The following is a 23,613-nucleotide window of genomic DNA, read 5'->3' on the forward strand; positions in this document are numbered from 1 at the left end:
ATTAGGAAATATGCTTAGTCTGCTTCGTGAGGCCCGAGTAATTACTTGTGGCTGAGCAGTAAAATAATATACCCAGCTCAGGTGTCATAGCAACACTGTGCGTTGTGTGGGCTCCTATTACAGTTTTGACAAAAGATGTTGGTGTAGAATGTTAGCTCTTGTCTTCCTGTTTTCTTTTTACAGCTTGCTGAACAGAGGTTCGGAATCAACATCCCACACAAGTTCAGCATCCACAACTACAAAGTGCCAACGTTCTGCGATCACTGTGGCTCCTTGCTCTGGGGGATAATGCGACAAGGACTTCAGTGTAAAAGTGAGATGATGCTGGGGGACTGGGTACCCACTTCTTCATGAGAACACCAGGCTGTGAGCTTTTGAAATTACATAGGTTCAGAATCTGACTTGGGACTGATAGTTTTAAATACTGTGTTAATTAACATGTTAGTAGTTCTATATTGATGTGTCCCTTGTCAGGCTTGGAAAGAGAACTACATCTGATTCACAGGGAAAGAGAACTACATCTGATTCACAGGTTTCCTAACCATAGACTATTAAGTCAGTTGTTAAATTCAGTGTTCTAGTAAGCTGGCTATCATCCATTTAGTGCTGAGTACATACTAGTTATTGTGAGTTCAAACAGACATTTGAAAGAAGAAAAAAATGGGATCCTGGTCAGAAGTGGAAGAGGGTAGTGCGTGAGACAGCCAAAAGAGAAGATTGGGTTGTGAGTCAGAACTGGCAGGAGAGTAGGTCTCACCAGAAATAAGCAGGAATTGAGTTATAAAAGCATAACTCAAGCTGCCCTGGGTCTTCTCGAGGAGAACTGTGGTAGAGATGGGAGGGGTAGATGGAATGAAGGACACTGAAGCTTTGGTCATGGGCTTGCACTGCAATAACTATGCCCAGTGTTTGGAGCTTTTGCCGCAGCAAAGGATGTGGGGTAGGGCTGACCCCTCCTGATAGGAGTTGGGGAGCTCTTGGCCTTGAGTCGCCCCCCATTGACTCTTGCCTGAACAATGTGGCTCTCATGGGGAGGCAGGGTTGCCATCAGTGCAACTGGATAACTCACTTTCGTTGAAAGCATGGACTTAACCAAGCCTCCTTCAGGCAACAAAAAAGGGACCAGTCACTTGTGTTTCAGAAGGGCCAATCCTTGTACCTCCCTAGAACACCGCTTAATGATTCTTTTTTCATATAACCAAAGCAGGCAGCACATGTACAGCTTGATCTTGAGCTGGACGGTCTCATGTGGGTGTGCGTTCCCAGCTTGGAAGTCGCTTTCTGCTTTTGTATGATTGTTGCTGACATGTGGAGCCATGCGTGGGCTCCTCTGCACTGTTCTTGTCCCTCGTGCCCCTGAAGGGAGCACACCTGCTCTGCTCCTGCTTTTATTGTCACATGCTGCTTTAGAAAGGCTACTGTAGGCTTGTGTGTCTCCGTACCAGCATTCCTGAGAGAGGTGGATTTCCCATGAGGCTAATGAAGCATAAGCCTCAGGGCCCCTCCCTTGCAAGGACACGTTTTAGAGCTCTCCACTTGATTGGGGATTCCTTTTCTGAATGAGAAGAGAATTGCACCCTAAGTACATGAATTCAGCCTCCATCCAACCAGAATCTGCGCACGCTTCCAAAGTTGGAGTGACACTCCAGAAACAGCAATTGGTTTGCTGCCTCCCATCAGCAGGGTCCATATGAAGAAACTATCAGAACTTTCTGCTGATTAAACCTCTGCTCCCTCGTCACCCTAAGTCAGCTTCCTGTGCACAGGAGCTGAGCTTGCTTCACGCTCCTGTTCCAACTGCCGTTTACTTTGACCTTTAAAACCCTTGGTTTTTTTTTGCCTCCATGAAGAAGTTAGAACCACAGGCTGCAAGCACTGAGAACCACAGCCGTACAGGATGCCATGCTCTGCTGAGATGGCTCCCGACCACAACAGTACTCAGAAAGCCTCACGGAGAATTGTTCTCTTAGAAACACCATTTCCATCCTGGCTGAACAGCGATCTGCATGTGGCGTGTAGACTGCTCCTTCTTCCTGAGCGAAGGAAAAGCAGAAAGTCAATTGGCATAAGTCCTTGTTATTCCGTTGAGTGAACTGTTCACTCTGATGAACGTTTTGATCTTTGTTGAATCATGCTGTTAAATCGGCAGTGACTGTTACACGTGCTTTAGATGAATGTCTTTCATCAAGTCACAGTGAAAAAAAGTGTATTTGAAATCTCTTATTCTTCAGTATGCCAGGCTTTCTGCTTCTGCACAGAACAGAAATAGATAAAAATGTCAGGGATTGTTAGGAGTATAAGTTTAATTTTATGAGAAGATAGCATTTTTCAGCCTGCATAATTCCCCTGTCATCATCTCTCAGGTTATTAAATTCTCTTTCACAGCACATGTTGACTTGGCTACTTTCTGAATTTGGATCCCTTTCTATTCCCTCCAGTGTGTAAAATGAATGTCCACATCCGATGTCAGGCGAACGTGGCCCCTAATTGTGGGGTGAACGCGGTGGAGCTAGCCAAGACTCTGGCTGGGATGGGCCTCCAACCCGGAAATATTTCTCCAACCTCGGTGAGTCTTTGCTTTTTCCACATATCGTAATTTAGAAGTTAAGATGTGGTAAGCCCAAATGAGCACATGTGGCATAATCAAAGTTCCTAATCTCAGCAAACACAGTAAACAGATTTATTGCAGGTTTGTGTTTTTTTTTAATTTATTGCTGTGACAATTGTTAGTAAAATTACATAAATTTCAGGTGTACAATTCTGTATTACATCATCTATAAATCCCATTGTGTGTTCACCACCCAGAATCAGTTCTCCTTCCATCACCATATATTTGATCCCCCTTACCCTTATCTCCCACCCCCCACCCCCCTTACCCTCTGGTAAGCACTAAACTATTGTCTGTTTCTATGAGCTTTTGTTTCTCATTTGTCTTGTTCTTTTGTTGTCTTTGGTTTATATACCACATATCAGTGAAATTATATGGTTCTCTGCTTTTTCTGTCTGACTTATTTCGTTTAGCATTATACTCTCAAGATCCATCCATGTTGTCACAAATGTTCCTATATCATCTTTCCTTAACGCCGAATAGTATTCCATTGTGTATATATACCACAACTTCTTTATCCATCAAAGGACATTTTGGTTGTTTCCGTATCATGGCCACCGTAAACAAAGCTACAATGAACATTGGAGCACATGTGTCTTTATGTATAAATGTTTTCAGATTTTTTGGGTAGATACCCAGGAGAGGGATTGCTGGGTCATACGGTAATTCTATTTGTAATTTTGTGAGGAACCTTCACACTGCCTTCCATAGCGGCTGCACCAGTCTGCATTCCCACCAACAGTGTATGAGGGTTCCTTTTTCTCCACAGCCTCTCCAACACTTGTAACTATTTGTCTTGTTGATGATAGCCATTCTGACTGGGGTGAGGTGATATCTCATTGTGGTTTTTATTTGCATTTCTCTGCTGATTAGTGATGTTGAGCATTTTTTCATATGTCTATTTGACATTTGTACGTCCTCTTTGAAGAAATGTCTCTTCAGGTCGTCTGCCCATTTTTCAATTGTTTGTTTTTTTGTTGTTGAGTTTCATGAGTTCCTTCTATATTTTGGATATTAGCCCCTTATCGGAGGCACTGTTTGCAAAAACCTTCTCCCATTCAGCTGGTTGCCTCTTTATTTTGTTGATGGTTTCTTTTGCTGTGCAGAAGCTTTTAAGTTTCATATAGTCCCATTCGTTTATTTTAGCTTTTACTTCCATTGCCTTTGGAGTCAAATTCATAAAATGCTCTTTGAACCCAAGGTCCATAAGTTTAGTACCTATGTTTTCTTCTACGCAGTTTATTGTGTCAGGTCTTATGCTTAAGTCTTTGATCCATTTTGAATTAATTTTGGTACATGGTGACAGATAACAGTCCAGTTTCATTCTTTTGCACGTGGCTATCCAATTCTGCCAGCACCATTTATTGAAGAGGCTGTCTTTCCTCCATTGTATGTTTTTAGCTTCTTTGTCAAAAATTATCTGTCCATATTTATGTGGTTTTATTTCTGGGTTCTCAATTCTATTCCATTGGTCTATGTGTCTGTTTTTCTGCCAATACCATGCTGTTTTGATTATTGTAGCCATGTAGTACAAGCTAAAGTCAGGGAGTGTGATACTTCCAGTATTATTCTTTTTTCTGAAGATTGTTTTGGCAATTCGGTGTCTTTTGTGGTTCCAAATAAATCTGATGATTTTTGTTCTATTTCTTTAAAAAATGCCATTGGGATTTTGATGGGGATTGCATTAAATCTGTATATTGCTTTGGGTAATACGCCCATTTTAACTATGTTGATTCTTCCAGTCCATGAGCATGGAATGTCTTTCCATTTCTTTGTGTCTTCTTCAATTTCCTTCAAAAATGTCTTATAGTTTTCAGCATATAGGTCCTTTACATCCTTGGTTAAGTTTATTCCTAGGTATTTTATTCTTTTTGTGCAATTGCAAAAGTAATTGTTTTTTGTAATTCTTTTTCTGAGATTTCATTGTTAGTATATAGGAATGCAATGGACTTTTGTACGTTGATTTTTGTAGCCAGCAACTTTACTATATTCGTTGATTGTTTCTAATATCTTTTTGGTGGCGTCTTTAGGGTTTTCTATATATAGCATCATGTCATCTGCAAAGAGTGACAATTTAACTTATTCATTCCCAATTGGGATGCTTTTTATTTCTTTCTCTTGCCTGATTGCTCTGGCAAGGACTTCCAACAGTATGTTTAAAAGCAGAGGTGATAGGGGACAGCCCTGTCGTGTTCCTGCACGTAGAGCAAAGGGCTTCAGTTTTTCACCATTAATTATGAGATTAGCTGAGGGCTTGTCATAGATGGCCTTTATTATGTTAAGGTATTCTCCTTCTATGACTATTTTATTAAGTGTTTTAATCATAAATGGATGTTGTATCTTGTCAAATGCTTTTTCTGCATCAATTGATATAATCGTATGATTTTTGTCCTTTATTTTGTTTATGTGATGTATCACATTGATGGATTTGCGGATGTTGAACCATCCTTGTGCCCCGGGGATGAACCCCACTTGGTCGTGATGAATAATCTTTTTAATGCATTGTTGTATTCGATCTGCTAGAGTTTTGTTTAGGATTTTTGCATCTGTATTCATCAGAGATATTGGTTTGTAGTTTTTTTTGTGTGTGTTGTCCTTACCAGGTTTTGGTATCAGGGTAATGTTGGCCTCATAAAATGAATTAGGGAGTACTGTCTCTTCTTGAATTTTTTGGAAGAGTTTGAGCAGGATTGGTATTAGATCCTCTTTGAAGGTTTGGTAGAATTCACTAGTGAAGCCATCTGGTCCTGGACTTTCGCTTTTGGGAAGGTTTTGGATGACTGATTCAATTTTGTTACTGGTGATCAGTCTGTTTAAATTTTCCAGTTCTTCGTGGTTCAGCCTTGGAAGGCTATATGTTTCTAAGAACTTGTCCATTTCTTCTAGGTTATTGAATTTGGTGACATATAGTGCTTCATAGTATTCTTGGATGATCTTTTGTATTTCTGTGGTGTCTGTGATGACTTCCCCTTTTTCATTTCTGATTTTGTTAATTAGTGTCTTCTCTCTTTTTATCTTAGTGAGTCTAGCCATGGGTTTGTCAATTTCGTTAACCTTTTCAAAGAACCAGCTCTTTGTCACATTAATTTTTTCTATTGTCTTTTTGTTCTCCATTTCATTTAGTTCTGCTCTGATTTTTGTTATTTCCTTTCTTCTGCTGACCTTGGGTTTCACTTGTTCTTCTTTTTCTAGTTCTTTAAGGTATAACATGAGGTTATTTCTTTAAGATTTTTCTTGTTTCTTGACATAGGCCTGTAATGATATAAATTTCCCTCTTAAAACTGCTTTCGCTGCATCCCCAAAATTTTGGTAGGATGTATTTTCATTGTCATTTGTTTCTATGTATCTTTTGATCTCTCCTCTAATTTCTTTTTGACCCAGTCGTTCTTTAAAAGTGTGTTTTTTAATCTCCATGTATTTGTGTTTTTTCCTGCTTTCTTTTTGCAGTTGATATCCAATTTCAAAGCCTTGTGATCAGAGAATATGCTTGGTATGATTTCAATCTTCTTAAATTTTCTGAGGCTGATTTTATGTCCCAATATGTGGTTTATCTTTGAGAATGTTCCATGTACACTAGAAAAGAATGTATAGTCTGGTGTTTTAGGATGAAGTGCTCTATATATGTCAATTATGTCCATTTCATCTAATGTGTCATTTAGGGTTGCTTTTTTGTTATTTATTTTCTGTTTGGATGATCTATCCGTAGCTGTCAATGATGTATTTAAGTCCCCTAGTATAATTGTGTTTTGGTCAATTTCTCCCTTTAGTTCTGTTAGTAGTTGCTTGGTATATTTTGGTGCTCCCTGAATGGGGTCATAAATATTGATGACTGTTATGTCTTCTTGTTGTATAGTCCCCTTTACCATGATGAATGTCCATCTTTGTCTCTTGTTGTCTTTTTCACTCTGAAGTCTGTTTCATCTGATATCATTATGGCTACACCTGATTTTCTCTGGGTACCATTTGCTTGGAGTGTCAATTTCCACCCTTTCACTTTGAGTCTATGCTTGTCCTTGTAGCTGAGATGTGTCTCTTGGAGACAGCATATGGTTGGGTTTAGTTTTTTGATCCAAGTCTGCTACTCTGTGCCTTTTTATTGGTGAGTTCAGTCCATTTACATTTAGGGTGATTATTGATATGTGAGGATTTCCTGTCATTCTATCTCTAGTTTTCTGGTAAGGCTGTGTCTCCATTGTTTCTTTTTTCTTTTTTGCCTTTTTGTTGTTGTCTGTTATTTCTGTGTGGTGGTATTCTATGATGTTTCCCTCTGTTTCTTCGTTTATTACAGTATATATTTCAGTTCTGGATTTTTTTTGAGTGATTACCCTTAAGTTTATGTAAAAGAAAGTTAGATATTTAGAGTATTCCATTTTCTTCAGCATGCTTACTTTCTCCATTCCTATATTCCAGTTCAGGCCTTTACTCTCCCCCTTTTATGTTTTGGTTGCCACAAATTGTCCCTTTTGAAGGTGGTCAAATAGCCTCTTTTAGTATTTCTTGTAGTGCAGGTTGTGTATTAGAAAATTCCCTCAGCTTCTGGATGTCTGGAAAGGTCTTTATTCCTCCTTCATATCTAAAGGATATCTTTGCTGGATATATTATTCTAGGCTCATAATTTCTCTCTTTCAATAGTTTGAATATTTGGTTCCACTCCCTCCTAGCTTGTAGAGTTTCTGCTGAAAAATCTGATGATAATATAATGGGCTTTCCTTTGTACGTTACCGTCTTCTTTTCTCTGGCTGCCTTGAGGATTCTTTCTTTGTCATTGATTTTAGACAGCTTCAATACAATGTGCCTAGGAGAAGGCCTGTTGGGATTGAGGTAATTAGGTGTTCTATTTGCTTTTTGGATTCGAGGATCCAGTTCTGTCCACAAGTTTGGGAAGTTCTCATCAACAATTTGTTTGAATATATTCTCTGTTCCCTTCTGTCTTTCTCCTCCTTCTGGTATGCCCATTATTCTTATATCGCTCTTTCCAATGGAATCAGAAAGTTCTTGTAGAGTTCTTTCATTTCTTTTAAGTCTCAAGTCTCTTTCTTCTTCCATCTGCGTAATTTCCAGGTTTCTATCTTCAATGTCACTGATTCTTTCCTCCATCTGGTCAACTCTACTACCTAAGCTGGTTATTTCATTCTTGATTTCTTCTATTGAGTTCTTAATCTCCAGAAATTCTATTTGGTTCTTTTTAAAATTTCAATCTCTTTTGTAAAATGCTCATGTTGTTCTTTGATTGTGTTTCTGAGTTCATTAAACTGCCTTTCTCTGTTTTCTTGCATCTCGTTCAGGTTTTTCAGAACTGCAATCTTGAATTCTCTGTCATTTAAGTCACATATTTCCCTATCTTTATGTTCCTTTTCTGGAGTCTTTCACTTTCTTTCTGAGCTGTTTTGTTTCCTTGGTTATTCATGGTAATTACTGATTTATTGTTTCTCTTCCTAGATATCTACAGGAGTGGCTTCTGCAACAGGTTGATAGGAAGAGGTCTTTCTTTTGTTTTCCAGTACTTGTTGGTAGAATGTTTTATTTTCTCTCCGACTGCAGACTTTTTTTTCTCTCACACAGTAGTGCTATGTTTTCTCTGCACTGTTCCAGCTTCTCACACAATGGGGGGAATTCCCTGGGAGATGGGCTTCTCCTCTGTTAATAGTTCACCTGGGTCACAGGGTGCAGTGTCTGTGTGGGTATGCAGAGAGCTTTTGAAGTTCCAAAGCTCTTCCTGCACCAGATTCAGAGCCCATATGTTTCAGCAGTTCTGTTTACTCCTGCTGGGATTCACCCAGATAGGTGGGGCCAGGGGCAGGGTGAGTTGTGAGAGGTGGCCCAGAGCAATGGCGGTGACCACTACCACAGCCCGTCCTGCTTCCACGGCTCTCTCCCCTTTGCCGGAACTAGTTGGGCTGCGAATCTGTGTCTGCGGTCCTCAGTTCTCAGAACAGCAAATATTCTGTTCTTTTGATCTGACACTGCTACTGTTCTGCTTCTAGCACCGGGCATTTGGGGGTGGGGCGAGCTCTCGGAGGGTAGGGAACGGGCGGCTAGTCTCAGTGCCTAAGGCTTTCGTTCTCTGCTGGGCAGTGAGGGCTTAAACCACCGTTTTCAGCCTTCTTCCCTCAGTCTTTGCTCCGAGGTCTCTGACGTGAGCGTTGGGTTCAGCTGTGTTATATGCTGCCCCCTCAGCCCTGTGGGCCATAAACGGAGCTCTACCAGTTCAAGTTCTTCCTTCTCCCGCAGCAGCGGTAGTTCTGGGAGGCAGCGAGCTTGGAGCACTGAGCTAGGTCTGCGTCCTACGCCCCCGCGGCTCCGTCTCCACACGTCTCCCTTCCCTCCTCACCCGCTCGCGCAATTCGCCCACCTTTAGGTGAATTCAGTAGTGGGCCTCTCTGTCTTGCCTATCTGCTGTGCTGGGAGTCCTTTGTGGAGTTATTGTTGTCTGATTAGTTGTAAATTCCCGGGGAGCTTTACAGAGGCTTACTTCACGCCGCCGTTTTGATGGAAAAAACCCATTGCATTTTTAAAGAGCATTTTGTTCCACAAATCAGATTCTATATGCAATTGAGACAGGAAGTAATAAGCATGCAGATACAGCAAGAAGCAGAAGAAGGATTTTTTTTTTTTTTAAGTCAGCTTCCTGTCAGTGTGGTGTGGTAAAAAGCTTGGAATCCTGGGGTCTGGGTTAAGCTTTTGGTTGTGCCCCCAGCAGTGTATTCCGACTGGTAACAATGGGCCTCAGCTTCCTCCTCTGTGAAGGCATTGAACTTGAAATTCCTGAGGTTCTCCAGGAATCCAGCCATTCTGCAGTTTTTGTTTATGAATTGTGAATTTATCTTTCAAGTTCAGCGACAGACAGGAGTTCCTTCCTCTCAGCTCCCGGGCCTGGGTGGAGTGGGATCAGTTGCCTTGGACATGCTTTGTCTTGCCACCTCCCTGAGTGACTTCCACCTACTGTCATCCATTAGAGGATCAGCTGCTTTCCAGGCCCACCTCCTCTGGCTACCTTCCTGGCCGGGGTGCGCAGAGAGCTGGGAAAGAGCTATGGCTACTTCTGGGATTTCTGGAAGGTGTAGCTTGATAGCCATTCAGGAAAATTCTAGACTTAACTGGTAAATATCTCTGGGGACTTAGGAAAGGAAGTACAGTCACTGTCAGGTTCTTGGTTTTCCAGAAGATGTCAGCACTGAACACCCCATTTACTTTTTAGTAAAGGATAGCTGGGAGATCAGGGACTTGGATTGACACTGTATTTCTTGCTGTTTCAGAAAAGCATTGACAAAGTCCATCCAAGTCTGTCTGTCTTGTGGATACACAGGCAGGATGCTACTATAATGAGGCGGATTTTTAATACACAGGATAGCTCTTGCTGAAGAGCATAGATTAGGGATTTCAGCCCATACCATGGCTTCTAAAATACGATTGAATAAGGTAGACCATGTGGCACAACCTCTAGGAATGGGCAGTGCCACTTGTCATATGTCATTTGAGCCAAATATCTTTAGTACTATGATATTTAATAACAGGAAAATTGAAATTACCTATTACTTGACAGTACAACATTAAAAAGAGACAGAGAATCTCAAGTTTATCAGAAGAGAAGAATGGGTTAAAAAAAGAATTATTGAGAAACCCTGGCTTAGAGTTTTCTGCCAATGCCAGCCCAATCAGGGGAAGTATTTGAGTGGAGGAAGTGAAATTCAAGCTGGTACAATTTTTCTTTGAAAAATTTCTGATCAAAGATCTAGAGGAGAAACTATTAAAACAATTGGATTTTTAAGATGATCCATTTTATCTCTTTTTTTTTTAAAAGATTTTATTGGGGAAGGGGAGCAGGATTTTATTGGGGAACAGTGTGTACTTCCAGGACTTTTTCCATGTCAAGTAGTTGTCCTTTCAGTCCTAGTTGTGGAGGGCGCCATTCAGCTCTAGGTCCAGTTGCCATTGTTAGTTTCAGGGGGCGCAGCCCACCATCCCTTGCAGGAGTCGAACCGGCAACCTTGTGGTTGAGAGGATGTGCTCCAACCAACTGAGCCATCCGGGAATTCAGCGGCAGCTCAGCTCAAGGTGCCATATTCAATCTTAATTACAGAGGGCAGAGCCCACCATCCCTTGTGGGAGTCGAGGAATTGAACAGGCAACCTGTGGTTGAGTGCCCACTGGCCCAGGTGGGAATCGAACCAGCAGCCTTCGGCTTTAGGGGCACGGAGCTCCAACCGCCTAAGCCACCGGCTGGCCGCATTTTATATCTTGCTATCACTGTTTTATTGGGCTGAGTAAGTACAATCCTTACAGTTTCAGGCTATTGCACAGTTGTTTATTGCAAACATTACTTAGAAGTTGACCCAGATAAACTTTTTAAAAAATCTAATTAGGTCAAAACTCCAGGATGTTAGACCTTTGATATGTTGTTTAGTGGTAGCTCATATTATAAATGTCCCAAGGTGGACATCTGCAAGTCACCTTTCCTTTAAGCAGCATTCTCACCTTGATGGGGCTTGTACCAGGAGATGGGGATGGAGAACCCACTGAGGAGGCCACACTTCTGGTGAGGAGTGTGGTGAGGCTGAAACACTCATTCTGCTGGTGGTCAACTTTTCTAGAGAGCAAGTTAACTATGTATCAAAAGTCTCCAAAATTAACACTTTAGCTTAAAGAACTCCATTTCCAGAAAATTCTCTTAAGAAAATAGATTATGATGATCATGATGATAACGATGACAACACAGCTCATGTTTATCAACTGATCCAGGCACCAATCTAAGTGCTTTACAGGCATTTAATCCTCATGATAAATGATGTGGCCGGTACTATAACATTCCCTTTGCTAGAAGAGGAAACTGAGGCACAGAGGGGACAGGTAGTAACCTGCCCAAGGTCATTAGGTTGAGTTGCACAGCTGTGACTTGAACCCAGGCAGCCTGCTTGAAAGCCTAGACTCCTAATCACCCTGCTTTGAAGATTTGAATGAAAGCATGTTCACCATGGTGTTATTTATACAAGTGAAAATGGGCGATAACCCTAGCAAGGGAATTAGTGAATAAATTGTGATGTATCCACAAAACGGAATCTTGGGCAGCCCTTAAAATTCAGGTTCTTGAAGGAAATTTAAAGATATGGAAAATACAGATGAAAAAGTATTAAATTAAGAATGTGTTATGAAACAATTTTATATTTTAAAAAATTAATCAAGTGGGAAGATGTGTGTGTGTGTGTGTGTAATTGTTTTCATATTTTTGTTTTCAAGAGGGCTGGTAAGATTATAGGTATTTTAAATACTTCATACTTTTGTTTATTGTTCCAGCTTTTACACTGATTTTTATTTCTATTATATAATTTTAAATATTGTATAAATAATGTTGCTTCGTTCATTCTTGTCTGGTATGGAGTAGTACTTGATCCTGAGTAAACACGAAAACCTCTCTTTGTGAGACGTGGACACCAGGTGGCGCTCTTGGAATCTGACCACCTTGTAAAAGCCACCGGAAGAAACCACCGGGACCCAACTAAGGTGTTTCTGTACATGCCCATTTGAACACAAACTTAAACTCGGTGGGCTTAGATTTATTTTTAACTGATTCTTTCCCAAATACAGTAAGCACTGATCAGGGGCTGATGCAGATATAGTTCTGAATGACAGAACCTGATCACACGTCAAGCTGATTTGATCTTTCACCGTGGGTTGTTTTGAGGGTTAAGGCTGCAAGTAAGGTCTTCTCCATCCATAAATGCTTCATGCCCATGCTGCTATTTCTGTCTTAATGTATTCCCTCTTTTCTCTACAGAAGCTCGTTTCCAGATCGACTCTAAGACGACAGGGAAAAGAGAGCATGAAAGAAGGAAATGGGGTCGGGGTTAATTCTTCCAATCGACTTGGTATCGACAACTTTGAGTTCATCCGAGTCTTGGGGAAGGGGAGCTTTGGGAAGGTGAGTGTTGGTTTTCACTGTTTGGGTTAAAGTCAGCATGTTATGTGTATGTTGTTTGGGTATGTGTGTACGAATACACACTCCCGTTCCCTACGGGCCATTCCTTTTCTGCCATGTGTGCCCACACCCTAAGAACTGCAAGAGTTCTCATGCTCCTTCCTTCTGCATTGCCATAGGTGATGCTTGCAAGGATAAAAGAAACAGGAGACCTCTACGCCGTGAAGGTGCTAAAGAAGGACGTGATCCTGCAGGACGACGATGTGGAATGCACAATGACGGAGAAAAGGATCCTGTCCTTGGCACGCAGTCACCCCTTCCTCACTCAGCTGTTCTGCTGCTTTCAGACGCCTGTAAGTGTGACTCACACTAAGGGCCTACACGGCCTCCTGTCTTAAAGAGTTGACACAGTAAGATGTTGAAGATTTCATAAAACAGAATATCAGAAACTTTAGGGGGTAATAGGCTCCCGTGGTAGGGCCATAGGAAGGTACCCAGTGACCTCTGATGACCTCTGGGGGAATGCTGAAGCCAATGAATTAACCCTTCCTTTCATGCTGTCCTGGAGAAGGATCCCTTTGAGGGTTGTGTGTCCTCAAAGATTGGAAAGGTCTTCATAAGTAAGTCTTCTCTAGCAGAGTGAAGGTTACGGAGGTCTAAGAATAGAGTAAATGTCATAGGCTGCTTATCTTGGTGACTTTGACCTTGGCTCCACTCCTAAATGCTTAAATAGAGTTTAGACCAGGGTAGGTCCAGAGAGGGCACCTTGATTTGTAATTTCCCACGACATTGCTCCTGGCCTTAATCAGGGACATGGCTTGATTCTGTGGATTGATCTGGGATTGGAGTCTGTCTACTCTATAATGGTGTGCAATTAGGGAAGCTTTTGGCTGCAGTCAACAGAATACCCGACCAATTGTGGTTTACACAATAAACAGAAAGGATGAGTTTAGTTCATTAGTTCACAATGAACTTTTTTTCACAAGTTAGTTCACAAACTTTTTCTCACAAGTTAGTTCACAAACTTTTTTTCTAGAGGAGTCTGGAAGTAGCAATGTTAGGGTTGGATTAGTTGCTCAGTGACATTGGCCATCTCTTTCCCTTGGGATTTCAATTGTTTGCCGCTGTCTGAAACATCACATCTCGTATGGTAGTATCCGAAGTAGGAAGCATGGGGACATACACAAGGGCTGCATGGGCCACTCTCCTTTTGTCAGGAAGAGGAAAATCTTTTGAGACTTGAGTAACCTGCTCAACCTTAGCTACAAAGGAGGCTGGAAGAGCGAACGTCTAGCCAAGATAAGCTGGTGTACCATGATAGACTCCCACCAACTTTGACTCATCCCCTGGGATGGGGCACTGTGCTCCCCATTTAGTACTGGGCTCAACACTGGGCTTCTGTTGTCAATGAAGAGGGAAGATGGCTCCTGAGAAGCCAAGAGGGTCTGCCACAGATATCTCAGAGTCCTCTTATCATCCAAGGACATTCTGGGAGAGTGAATTTGGGACATATTCCTTGTCTGTGCTACCACTAGGGCAGCAGAGGATGTGGTGGGAGCAGGAACAGGACATCCCACATGGTTCAGGGATGGTGCAGGGAAGGGAACAACAAAGCTGGAACCAGAGGGTGAGTTAGAATTAGTTAGGCAAAGAGAACGAAGGCGCATATGCCATATAGGGTAACAGCATATGCATGGGCATAGCGGTGAACTAGAGCATGAGGTGTGAATACAGCTCAGTATGTGTGAAGTACGGAAGTTGAGGAGGGGCTGGTGAGAACTGAAGCTATAGAGGTACCCAGCACCAGGCTATGAAGGGCCTTGTATGTTGCATTAAGAAGCTTGGATTTTAGTCTATGAGCAAATGGAAGAAATTGAAGCAGAGAAATGACATACCAGATTGCATGTTCAACTGTAAAACTAATTTTTGTAATAGGTAATATAAGAATCCTACAAATGTCCATATTCTTTCTCTTAAAGAAACAGTTACTAATTTCATGTGTAGCCTTTCAAAGAACTTATTGCACATGAAAGCATACATGCATGCCACATATATGCATTCATATTTATTTTGTAAACGACAAATGGTAGTATACATTCCCCAGCATTGTGTACCTTATTTTTTTTTGAAACTGTAATAATATATCTTGGAGATTGTTTCATACTTGTACATACCTGGCTGCCTCATTTTTAATGGCTACATAATACTCCATTTTAAGAAAACGACACAATTCATTTAACTTGTTTCCTATTGCTATATATTTAGGTTTTACATAGTCTTTTATTTCAATCAATGTTGCAGTGAGTCTCCTTGTGCCTTTTTCTTTCCTTTTTTTTAATTATTAATTTCAGGTGTACAAAACAATGTAATAGTTAGACATTTCACCCACACACGGTGATGACCTCCCTCCCCAATCCATTGCCCCTCTGGCCTCATATATATCTATTACAATTCCATTGACTCTATTCCCTATGCTGTACTCCATATCCCGTGACTATATATATATTAAATTATAGTGGACATACAATATTATTCAGCTTCACCCTTGTGCCTTTATCTTTACATATTGTGCTATTATTTCTGTATGATACACTACTAGAAATTGTACTGCCTGGTTGGAAGTATATGCATTTAAAATTTTGACTGAGTCCGATCGGCCTTCTCCTCCATAATGGTTAAAGATAGCTAACAGTTTATAACCTATATGCTAGGCACTGTTCTAAGTGATTTATGTGTATTATCTCTTTTAATCCTTATAGTAACCCTATGAAGTAAGTTCTGTTACCACCATTCCCATTTTACAGATGAGGAAACTGAGACACAAAGAAGTTTAGCTTTTAAGTGGCAGAGGTTTTGACACCAGGCAATCTGACTGCAGAGCCCAGGCTCTTACCACTTGCTTGCTGAATTTCTAAATTCACACTCCCAAACCATGTATGAACAGGCTGATTTCCCCCACCCTCCCACCACTGCATGCTACCTGTCATTTTGATGACGGGAGAGATGTAAAAGAATGGCTTCTTTGGAGTCCCAGTTTGCATTTCTCTGACTGTAAGGCTGAGCATTCGCATAATAAGGGTCATCTGTGTTCAAATCTTTGTTGTAAAAGACACATGTGCAGCCTGGAGAATGAGAGGAGTAGGGAAGACCGCAGGCTAGGAGACCGGAGGATATATTAAAGGCGGTGCACAGCGTGGACTTCTGCGCTGTCCAGTCATGTCGGAAGGAGCTGGATAGTCAACCGATAGTTTTTTAGGCCACGGTTCCCCCTGCACTGCTTCCTCCTCATGGTCTGGGCTCCTTGAGGCTACACCCTCCTGATCTCATGGTCTGCTGCTCCCCCGGACAGCCCTGGATTCCATGCTGCCCCTGCTGCCTTGCCACTGTGTCTCTGTTCCCCCTTCTGGGGTCCATGGTTCTACCTGTCCTCCACTGCTACCTGGAGTATCCCCGAAATGCTAGTTCCTGTGCTTTACTTACATAAAGCCCTCCCCTGGCCTCCCCCATCATCCAGCTGTTTTCTCAGAGAGGAGTAGAGTGACAGCTCAGGCTCGAAACATCCTTGTGAAGAAGGACGGTGCCATTTGGTGGGTGGTACTGGTCGTCTACCTGAATTTCAAGCTCATGCCCCCTGCTCCGACCATGAATCAAACAGCAGGACAGCTGCAGCTCAGGTCCTGAGCCAAAGAGTAGCCAGTTTCCTGTGACATTACGTTAGATGATCTCAATCAGCTGATAACCTTTGAGTCAGACAGTTGATAGGCATTTAGTGAATTTAGTCTGGTCATGCAGTGGCTGTTATTTCAAGCTACTAGAATGAACAAATAAAGTGTCTCATAGCCAACTCGAGGGGACTTTTACCCACAAAAGGAAATCCCTGTGATTGTGTAGAAGTAGTCAGAGGTGTCAGTTAGATTGCATTATGGTAGAGTAGAACAAGAAATTAACCTGAAGAGATTGGGAGCCCAATGAAAGCAATGTATACAATGTAAAATTTTCCAAGAAAATATAAATTAGGCAATACACCAAAATATGAGTGGCCATGTGGGATTTCAACAGTATTCAACAGGTTAAGCCTTCATTAGTATTGGCGATCTATTTTTCCTCGTGACAGTTTCATGTGTGGCCACAAGGTGGCAGTCGTTACTGCAAGGTGATTTTTATTTCTCCACCAGAGATAGGAACTGACATTAGGGTTTAGAATTTGGGTTTGCGGTAGATGTCTCCAAAGCAAAGGATAAAGGGAATTCTCTCCTGCCCTAAATCCAGTGGGCAACTTAAAAGAATCAAGTGAGTTTTTCTCATGCTGAGATAGAGATATATGTACAATTTTCATTTTGCTATAGTTTGTTCCTTCTCTCAGGTGTGCAAGGTGTCAGACTCCATAATACACATGTCATTTGCTCACTGTGCGTCTGTCCCATCTGTCAGAAATCCTCAGTGACTATCCCCATTCGTTGTTGAAAACCTAAGTAAACAACAGGAAATGTTACTGTCAGAAATTACAGCAGGTAGATTATTACTTTTTAGCTACTCGGTTTGTCAGGCCATGGCGTCTAAAATGAGATGCTAACCAGTGTGTAATACTGGGCTGTAACACTCTGCCCTGAAGAATTTTGAAGTGAGGTGTTGGAGTCACTCCCCAGCTGTTTGCGAAGTCTCATTTCATTGTGAAGACCCTAAAGAAGCATTCCTTTCATATCCAGCCCTGTGAAATGAGTGTCTCTGAAGCCCAGAGAAAGGGAGAAAGGAACTTGCAGAGGGTCCCTTAGCATGTAAACGGTAGAGACGAGGTTCAGCTCTGTGTCAGGCTGACTCTCTGGGCCCGGGCTCTGTGCTCTGACCCAGCAGTCCTTCAGACATTAAATTTGAGGTGCTCGTGGCATATCAGCAGGAAGTTGGGAGAGTGCTGGCACTGGGGTCTTGTTGCCACATTTTGGTCATTGAATCATCATCTGCCTAAGCAACTCCTATCTACCCTTCCGCCCTGGCTGCCCTCCAGCCTGCTGGCAGCGAAGCAGCATTGCCCTTGGAAATGGAAGAACTTGTTCTTCCAACGTTGTTTTTCCTCTGTCCGAATGGCTTGAGTCTACCTGAAAATTCCTTTGAGCCTTAAATAACACTCTCATGGTTAAAATGAAAGCAGGATTGGTGTGAGGACCAAAGGAGAGGATGCAGAACCACTTTGTACACATGCAACACCATTTAAAAGTGAGTACGCTCATTGTGGCGATGACTACCTCCTTCCCACGCCAAAGAAAGTTGTCCTGGAGCTTCGCCAGTGGCCAGCACAGACCCTACAGGGAGGGTAGAGCAAACACCCCAAAAGAGGAATTCTGGAACTCTTTTTGGTTCTTGGAAAAAACAAAAAGAGAAAAATTTGTATATTAGATAATTTATTCAGTTTGCTATGTAGGATTATGAGCCTATGAATTATTGCCTCTGACTTTTTCATAATAATACATGCTACTTGCAAGTGTATCATTCAAGTGGCATCCTCTTAAGTTTCTGATAATATTGTAAGTCCTAATAGTTTGTGAATAATTCGATAATCTGTATCAAGACTCATAAAAATGTTTATAGTCTTCAATCTGTTTTTATTTCCGCTCATCTAGCCTAAGAAAACAACATAAAGAGTATAAAAAATGTTACACATAAAGATGTTTAGTTCTCAGTGCATTATTTATAATGGAAAAATGTTGGAAACAATGTCAGCATTCAGCGATGGGAGTTTACTTAAATAATATAGTACTTGATGAAAATTTTCAGCCAGTGAAGAGATAATTAAATATTCAGCAGTTAAATGATTACGTGTCAGACACTGTCATAAGCACCTAATATGTATTATTTATAGCATGCAGCTCTTGCAACAGCCCTGTAAGCTAGGTACAATTGTTATCTTCATTTTGCTGAGTGATAAAGTGAAGCACTGAGGAGTTAAGTCACTTGCTGAAAATTCAATACGGTAAGTGGTGGAAGTATGAGGTTAGAGCCCAGGAAGTAATACAGAATTTACGATGATGACCGGCATATATCTCCATCAGGTTCTACCCAAGACAGTGAACTGGCAAACATGGCCCATCCTCCAAAAAATCTAGGAATTCATGCCAATAAACTACCAGGCGCTGTATGAAGCTAGTGAGATTATGGCTGAGTTTTTCCTTTTTTCTATTTACCAATTTTGATGATGTGGAAATGGGAGGAGTGGGGCATTATTAAGCCAGGAGGGCCCGTCCCAGGGTGCAGGCCCAGTGGCTGCTGCCTTCCCCACTCCGTCAGGTTGAATTCCCTTCACACTCCTTTCATCTTAATCAGTGACTGTTGTGTCAGCAGCTGGGCCTCTTGGCATTTATGGCCTGGAATCCGGGTCTCCCCCACCCCCGGCTCCCAGGGGCTCTCTACTGAGTTTCTCCTCCTGGCGCCCTCAGCTGAGTGCCCAGAGAGAGAAGAACAAAGACTCCGCAGTAGCAGGAGGGGGAGTAGCAGAGTGAATACTGGTCAAATGCTTCAGTCTTTGTTCAGAGACCCAGTTTATTGAAGCAAAGGTTTCCATTTGGAAAACATGAGACACGCCATGCTGGGGCCCAAGAGCTGCCTCTCTGCTGCAGGACCTGGGGCCAAGTCTGAGAGATGAGCGACTGCAGAGCCTCGTGCTTTTGGGAATACTTACATTTGTATTTGCAACGTGCTGCACTCAGGTGGGCCACAGAATGCATAGACCCTCCCTTTACAGGGACAGAAGTTCAGTGCTCTCACCTCCCACCTGTTCCTCTACCTGTCGGTTCTTTCCTCACAATAGCCAGGCTACTGACGGAGTGTATGTAGGGTGTCAGCTGGTAAGGGTCATACACAAAGCAGGGTGCCCGGAGCCCCTGGAAGGATCATAGCTTTCCTTAAGAAGACATGCCTCCAGTGTCCGTCAACAAAGCAGAAATCCTACCTTTGATGGTTAGGGGGTCTAGGAATCCTGTGAACTTCATGATGCCAGTTTACACCGCTTGTGCAAAATGATTTCAGGATACTTCATTAAATGATACTTAAAGTATGCGATGAAAATCACCCCCTAGCAACAGGAGTGCAAGGAGCACTCTTTTCTCTGTATTCTTTTCGCCACTGTTGTTGTATTAAGTAATAGCAAAGGAGTGAGTGTGTGTGTGTGTGTGTGTGTGTGTGCGTGTGACAGACAGACAAGATAGATAGCAAGAAGCAAGATAGTCATGTGGCCCTGGAATGAATCTTTCAGAATTTCATCAGGCAGGGGACTACATTGCCACCTTCAGCGTGAGAGCTCTGAGTTCTAATTCTGGCTTAACTAATAAGCTCCCTTGTCTTTAGGAAGATTACCTGCCTTTGATTTTTTTCCAGATAAACACCTCCACTGAAATCCTATGTTCTTCCTTCAGGAACCCGTTAGCAGAGATACCTCCAGAAAGTGACCCTCAGCTGGCTTTGTGCACATGGGGGGTGGGAGCCTGCCCCTCAGCCCTGCACAGCCCCGCCTGGCCCTGACTGCATTCCAGCCCCTCCAGCTCTCTTGCCTTTCCTAAGTGTTCAGTGAGCATCTGGCAGTGGCAGCCAGGCCCGTTTGTCTGCTGAGCTGCTGCCAGCAGCTGGCCTGGGGAAGGAGAAGGTATTCTTGGCCCCTGGAGCAGCGTTACCCATTGTGCTCTGAGTCTCAGGGCCATGCCGGGTAAGAGGAAGGCCCTGTGTTGGTGGCTTAGGTGAAGAGAAGGGGAGTGCAGCCCACAATGCTGGAAGCCTTTCCCCTCTGCATGGAACAGGGTTCTGAAGAGGCCTCTGTTGATGTCTTAGCATAGCTCGTCGATTTTTCGAGCCTGACTGGTAATGGCTTTGTGGAGTGGATGCGTGAAGAATGCCATGGCGGCAGCAGCTGCTGTTCTTTGAGACACTGGACTACGTTCTCGATGCTTATATTTGTTACCAACATGTATAAAACTGTACATTTTGGCATTTTATAGTATTAATATCGGTTGAGTGAAATATTTCATTTAGTACCCAAAACAATACAGGGAGGTATAGGTACTATTATCCTCATTTTAAAAATCTGGAAACTGAGGTCCAGAGGGGTTAAATAACTTGTGCCAGGTCACACAGCACGCAAGAGTCACCTCATGGATTCTTAACCAGGTCGCCCAGCTTAATAATCTATGCCATTTCCGTTATACCACAAATAGAAATGTGCTCTCTCTGGAATGTGTACAGCTAAGAATAGTGACATTAGGTTGGAACAAAGGCAGTTTTACATTATATATATATACATATATGTATATATATATAAGTATATATATGGTTTTGTGGCCTTTTATGAAATAGCTAAGGATAATTTCTCTTATATGTTTGGAACTAGGTTTCCTCCTTTTCCTGAGCAATGACTGCCACAAATACAATTTGGTCCGCTTATGGGTCATTTGTTGTAGTTTGCCTTTGGCTCAGATCAAAATAGAAAATGAGCCAAGCCAGAACATGGTGTTTCCCAGTTGGGCATATTCCCAGCTATTAATAGTGTTCCATCTGGGTACAAAATGCACAAAGGCCAACTCCAGTCTTTGGGTTTCTTGGGGGATTATTTGGGACCTCGGCCTCTATTCTCTTGGGCTTCCAGTCTTTCCGACATTCTGTGGGTAAACAGGGCCATGAAAATGAGTTGGGAATGAGAGAACCTGAAGTTCACACTGTTCCTTCGGCTTTGTCTATTTGGGTAGGACTGCCAGGATACTCAGTGTGACAAAAGGGTTTGAAAGCCTTCGTGTGTTTTTCAGTTTGAGGTTATTCTGTTGTAACTGGCCTTGACATCGCTTGCCACAATCATCATTGATGACCTAGCAGTCATGTAGACCCGCCACCCCCGTGTTTGGTAAGATGACTCATGGATTGTGTGTAACCTCCTTAGACGTTTCTGAGACTTGCCAGGGTCAAATTTGGCCCAATGTTTCCCTGTGATGGATGGAGATCTGTGGTGGGGAGTCTTGGTTATGGTTTTCCCTGACTGTGACTGGGAACCTGCCAAACCATAGATAATCTGGCCTCCACAGGGCCCTGTATTGAAGCACTGGGCTTGAAGTGCCTGGAGTGGCTCCAGGGATGAGACTGGGATGGGCTGTATGCCAAACAGTTTAGTGAAAAGTCCATCAGTACAAGATCACACTGATTGAGTGTGTGGCAAAAGAAACAGTTCTTTTAATCCTCGGTCTAGTTAAGAAGAGAAGATAAAATAGATGGAACAGCAGTGTGCAGTAGTTAGCATGGAGCAAACACAGTCATTATACTACAAGAGGAAAGGTCGTTGAAAATGAACACTGATCTATGGGGGACAGCCTCACCTCCTTGCCCATCTTTCCTCAGAAGTGCAACCAGAGTGCTAGAAGACTAACAAACCACCTGAGTCTTAAGCAGTGTCGTGGGATGGCCTGAGGTGTTTCCATGGGAAGTTTGGTTGACTCCTGCCTTGGCTGACTGGGGCCTTCAGGTCAGGGCCTGAAGCTACACCTGTGAGTGGCTGCTGTGGGCCCACCCCACCCAGAAAACAGCATCATGCAGTGTAAAACGCTGACTGCTCTGGTAGAAACCATAGACCATAATGTTTTAGTTTTGAAATACTTGAGTTTTCCATAATTACTTCATCCCTCGTAAGACCCCAGCTGTGTCCATCTCCTCTAAGCTCCAGAACATTCTAGGGCCTCCCACAACAGAATTAGCCCAGTCAATATAAACTTAGCCCACTTGGAAGAATAGAGTTGCCCACTGACAGGTGAGGACCGAAGGTGTTCATTCATTCGGCAAAGGTTCATAATGTAGCTGGTCACCGTAGCAGTTTGGGGATTACTGTTTAGGACAGGCTCAGAGCTGCCATCTGCTTAGAAGGACCTTGTCCTGAAGTTACATTTGCATAGGAAGTACACCTTTTCCTTTGCATGGGGTACAGTGAATTTAGGAGCTGATGGAGGTTATTGGGAAGGGGCCCAAGCTATTGGCACTGCCTCTGCTTGGGAATGGGCTCCCTATCCCCAGTGGGCTTGGGGGACCCAAAGCAGGAGGTGTAATGGGAAGAGCAGCAGCCCACCATTGCTATTTGTACAGTCTTCCTTGTCTTGCTGGTTGATTGGTCTCTTCTTTGATAGCCCAGCAGAAGGCTGCCGGGAAACCGTGCCCCCCCCACATGAACCTGGCTGCCATCAAGGCTGAGTCTGCTCTTCCTGCTTCTGTTGTCAGCTAATACTTTGCAGACCCTCCCTGCTCTGCTGGAGGGTTTTCGTGTGCCCAGTCCCCCCTTCAGGGCCACCCAGGGAGTTCCTGTTTGCTTTCTGTGAGAGGCATCCAAGTTTTCGTATATTTGTATGGTAAAAGAGCACACTGTATTTCAAGCTCACTCGTACCCAATTCCTTAGGATAGTCTGTAATGATTTATCGCATAGGTGTTACGAAAGGAGTCTTAGAACTCTTTCCACAGTCTCTTAATTCCATTCTTACAGTGTTTTCATATTTTAAACATTAAAATGATGTCACACATAATACCCAACCCAAACAAAAGAGGAAAGCCCTTCCAGGAAAACTCCTCCCCTCCCCGTCACCTGGTTTTCTCTTTCTGTGCTGTGGACCATGTCTGCTTCCTTGTTCTTCCTCCTCCCCTTTCACCTCCTCACTCCCAGGGGTCACTCAGGCCTGGTCTCCTTGTGAAGTGGGAGCTAGCCCATGCCCACAACCAGCCCAGATCTTCTAGCCAGTAGTGGAAGGAGGGTCAAGATGAGTTAGACACAACGAACAACGTGGGTACCAAATATGGTGGAGTTGACCGAGAGACTAGTTCAGTTTCTTTTCTGGAAGCCTGTAGAATTGAGGGTCTGATCAATTAACTTGATTTATTTCTCCTTACTTGGACTGCAGGACAGATCTGAAGCAGGAAATTCCCTTCCGCCTGGCCCAGAACTTTACCACCACCACCTTGACCCTCACGAACAGGTCTAATAGTTTTAATAATCAAATTGCTAGTGAATTTTCAACCTTTCCAGCAAAAAAAAAGCCAACAAACAAAAAACTTATTTGCATAGTATGATGTCATTTTCCCACTACTGAC

General features: G+C 42.8%; 1 protein-coding gene across 1 annotated transcript in view; it reads left to right on the forward strand.

The window, feature by feature from the left end:
- Window positions 1–23,613, forward strand: part of PRKCH (protein kinase C eta) — a 217,048-nt gene that overhangs the window by 124,364 nt on the left and 69,071 nt on the right. The window contains exons 6-9 of the mRNA XM_081049156.1: window positions 184–313; window positions 2,439–2,566; window positions 12,381–12,524; window positions 12,701–12,874. Coding sequence (XP_080905282.1) covers window positions 184–313; window positions 2,439–2,566; window positions 12,381–12,524; window positions 12,701–12,874 — 576 coding nt within the window. The remainder of the gene's footprint in view (window positions 1–183; window positions 314–2,438; window positions 2,567–12,380; window positions 12,525–12,700; window positions 12,875–23,613) is intronic.

Source organism: Rhinolophus hipposideros (assembly GCF_964194185.1).
Source record: "Rhinolophus hipposideros genome assembly, chromosome: 5".
Lineage (NCBI taxonomy): Eukaryota > Metazoa > Chordata > Mammalia > Chiroptera > Rhinolophidae > Rhinolophus > Rhinolophus hipposideros.